Below are 3,937 nucleotides of genomic sequence, written 5' to 3'. Positions count from 1 at the left end.
CACACTCGCTACTGGGGATGTGCCCACAACCAAGGTACATGCCCTTGACCGGAATCGAACCTGGGACCCTTGAGTCCACAGGCTGATGCGCTATTCACTGAGCCAAACCGGTTAGGGCTGAACTGATCTTTTCATTCTTGCTTCCCAGGTGTGGCTCTGGCTAGGGGACAAACCTTTCTGGGTCACAGTTCTCCCTAGCCATACCTCCTTAGAAAGGACAGGGACACAAAGCCAAATTTTTTCCTTTGTACAGTGGTACATTCAAGAGCACTGAGGCTGTCAGTGTATTAAAATCTTACATTTTTAGGCTATTTTACCTTCTTATAGTAGCATAGAAATAGCCTGGCCTTCTTTCTTTTTACAAATGTATGGGAAAAACTGGTGTCATGGGTCCAAAATTCAAAGGAGGTAAAGGGGTTTGTGGTGATCGGTAAGTCTGTCTTCTAGTCACCCAGTCCTCCTGGAGTAGTCAGCGTCACCAGTTTCTTGCTGTGATTTTTGTAGCACTTTGCTAATTGTTGCGTTACTACAGAAGGGACATTGTGGCAATTGGCTCCACAAATGACCCAAGTCCTTAGTATGGCCAGTCGCTGGCTGCGAGAGCCGTGACGTTGGTGAAGTTTTATGAAGAACTTTATTTTCTTGCCCAGAATGTGTCCGGAATGAGTCACAGTGCCATCATTAATCGTGAGAACATTACCCTCTGCAGGACAAAGACTTTTCCATCCAGAAAGCCATTAGACAGAGGAACTGTGAAAGTGTTTCATTCCCCGTTTTGAAGCCCAGCCATGTGTTTCCTATTAAATGGCATGACCGATAGGTGCCGCTTATGGTGACTTAATACAAACTCCTGTTGCTAAATGGCTCAAATTGATGTCTGTGTTTACTTTGCCATCTAATACAAAGCATACATTTTTCTTACTCTGGTAACTCACCAAATTCTTGAATCTTTCATCGGAAGCTAATTGAGACAGGAACTACACCTGCGCCATCCTGACCCCCTTGCTGGTGGGTGTTCAGTAAATGTTCCTCAGTGACTCCACGGAGACCCAGTGAGGTCGAAGCTCAGAGGGAGGAAGGACCTGGGTGGAGCGATAGGCAGGTTTTCATTGACCTTTCCTCTGGGTTAGTTGCCATCTCCCTCAGCAACAAACCCTAGCTTCTTGACCCCCGTCAAACTTTTGCTATCACTGGGCTTCCAGGAAAAGTAGTCACATTGACTTCCTTACTCCAGCTCCTGCTGATAGGAATTCCTAGTGGCCAATCTCTTCGGTTACACCCTCAAGTTCTTTGTGAGGCAAGGGAAATGATCATGGATTAATGACTGACCCATTTGGACCCGCTTCCTTTGCTTAGGAACTTATTTTTCATTGCTGTTCATTTGCCTTGAGAAATAAGGGAGTGGGGTTGAAGATGCAGAGCAGTGGGCTGGGAGTCCACAGAACTGAGCTCTATTCCTACCGTGGCTGTGCAACCTGGGACACATCATGGCCCTTCCCTGAGCCTGGTTTCCCTGTCTGTACAGTAAGAGTTGGACTGCATGCTCTTTAGGGTCCTTCCCTAGTCAAAGATCTATGGGTTGGGACCCCCTTTTTCCTGAAGTCCATGCTCTTGTCACCTTCCCTTTGTTGTCCCCAGACCCCAGGTGTCAATTTCTGACTTGGATCTCTGATGTGTCCTTCTAGGTTTTCTTCGTGTCCGACCTCTTCAAGACCAAGACGGCACTCTCCCTGTCTCCCCCCATCAGGAAGGAGATCCTCTCACCTGTGGACATTATCGACAGGAACAATCACCACAACATGGTGTAGGCGCCGCCCGCCTCCTGAGCTGTTCTTGTAAAATGACTGCTGACAGCAAGGTCTTGCTAGGGAAAAACTTTTTACCCAACTGATTTTACAAAGGAAAAAAAAAAGTCTTACTTGTGGCCTTCCAAAATAGGTAGTGTTCACCTATGTGGAGACAACAGCAAACTAACACCAAGTGCCAGAATCCTGGATGTGCAGTTGGTTGAAGTGTTCATGTTCTAGTGAACACGGGCTTGTTCTGGAACAAACACTAAAAGGTTTTGAGTAGAGTCTGCCGGTCACCTTTGTGACCTGAGATGTGTCCCAGGCTTGTGAGAAAAGCTCAAATTCACATTGTAGCACGTGATGCCAGAAATAGCACTGAAGAAAGAAAATAGCCATTGGGGGGGGAGACTCCCCTCTTGCGTCTCTCTGTCCACACCACTCTATCTTTTACTGTGACTTTGGTTCAGGATGTTGTTGTTTTTAAGTGTTGTTGTTGTTTAATACAGAGAAAGAGCAAATGCTTCGTCAAACGATCAGATCCTGAATCCAGATTCTTAGACCTAAAGCCTTATCACCCACTTCCTGGCCCATCAGCCAACACCACAGTCCCTCACATTAGTGATTAGGAGACTCTTTGTGGATGAGTGAATTTCACAAATAGCACAATTTCAGAAGAGATCGAGGGTCCAGGCCCTCATTTGTCTTCTTTGGACACATCATCCTGTGTTGTTGAAACATGGATTGCAGGATGCTGACGTATATCAATCACCCGGGCACTTGCACGCTCTTAGTAATGGCTAGCTTTGTTTACTGCTTTCCCCCTTGAAATCCTTGCTCTGTGCCCATCAGGATTTCCTGCGAGGGTCCGGAGACGAGCCAAGGCGTGGTCTGCAGCCGGCTGATGGAAAGCAGCCTTCCGTACACGAGATGGGGGAGTGAAGGGGCAAGAATGAAAAATGAACCAACCTTTTGGCTACTCAAAGTCAGGATGAGCCAGAGTAGCAGACGGTCTCATGCCTGAGAGGTTGCCCTTCCAGATAACAGAGCTGATGAGGGTCTCTGAGGGAGTCGCTCTTGCTAAGTTGTGTAAAGCACTACTGTCTTGGGGTTGATCTCTAGGGCAGATCTTGGTAGGTTCTGCTGGGCAGAACACATGGGTTAAATCTCCGTAGAGAGTTTTCATCCTGTATCCGTCCTCCCAGGTGAGGTCCACTCTAAGCAGTAGGCAGGACCCCTTCTACTGAACCTTTGAGGAAAGGAGGAAGGAAGAAATGCTTTCAGATCTCAGATGCACACCGGGCTAAATGTAACCACAAGGATCAACCACAAGCACATCTTTACCACAGAAGCCGTCCTGTCATTTCAACATATAGCAAGCTATGATTTTTATATATAAATATTATATAAATAATGTATAAAACATTAAAAGTTAACTATGTAAAATATTATTTCTGAAACAATTTTAGCTATATCCACTATGATTATAAACTGTGTCTCGACCTGTGTTATTTCATTAGCTGCTTAAAAAAGCATTGAGTTAATTTTTTTAATATCAACTAAAATATTGTAGTTCTGTGGTAGACATTGTTTTACAATAAAAGAAATAACTGCAACTAGAGAAAACTGTATAAAAACATTAAATTGTCAGTATTTTTGTAAGGTTCCATTTTGTAAAGAGAATAATATTCAAAGACTTTTGTAGAATACAAAGTGAAAACTTGTATCTGCGAAACTATACTTGTATTAAATGTGCTTTTTAAATAAAAGCTCATAACACAACTAATTAAGGAGTTGGAAGCCTGGCATGTTTGAGGGATGTTTGCCTTGGGTATGTGGGTGAGAGGAGGGGGAATAGCAGGCCCATCTCTGTGAATGGGCTTGCCTTAACTCAAGGCACCAACTCCTGGTTCTTTCAGTGGGAAATATGATGGACGTCATATGGGTACAGATGTCAAAGCTGTTCTTTATCTCTGAAAGCCTGTTTGCCAAGCTTTCATCTCAGACTCTTTTTTTTTCCCAATTACAGTTGTCATTTAGTATTATTTTATACTAGAGGCCCGGTGCATGAAATTCGTGCACTGGTAGGGTCCCTAGGCGTGGCAGGTGATCAGGGCCTATCTGTGGGGCCACCAGTGGGGCGATCGGGG

General features: G+C 44.9%; 1 protein-coding gene across 1 annotated transcript in view; it reads left to right on the top strand.

The window, feature by feature from the left end:
• The window catches only part of PLPP3 (phospholipid phosphatase 3), a 77,940-nt gene extending 76,074 nt beyond the window's left edge, over positions 1-1,866 (top strand). The window contains exon 6 of the mRNA XM_006768362.2: positions 1,686-1,866. Coding sequence (XP_006768425.1) covers positions 1,686-1,808 — 123 coding nt within the window. The 3' untranslated portion in view covers positions 1,809-1,866. The remainder of the gene's footprint in view (positions 1-1,685) is intronic.
• Positions 1,867-3,937: the final 2,071 nt, after the last annotated feature.

Source organism: Myotis davidii, unplaced genomic scaffold (assembly GCF_000327345.1).
Source record: "Myotis davidii unplaced genomic scaffold, ASM32734v1 scaffold79, whole genome shotgun sequence".
NCBI lineage: Eukaryota > Metazoa > Chordata > Mammalia > Chiroptera > Vespertilionidae > Myotis > Myotis davidii.
This window is presented reverse-complemented; position numbering and strand designations above follow the sequence as displayed.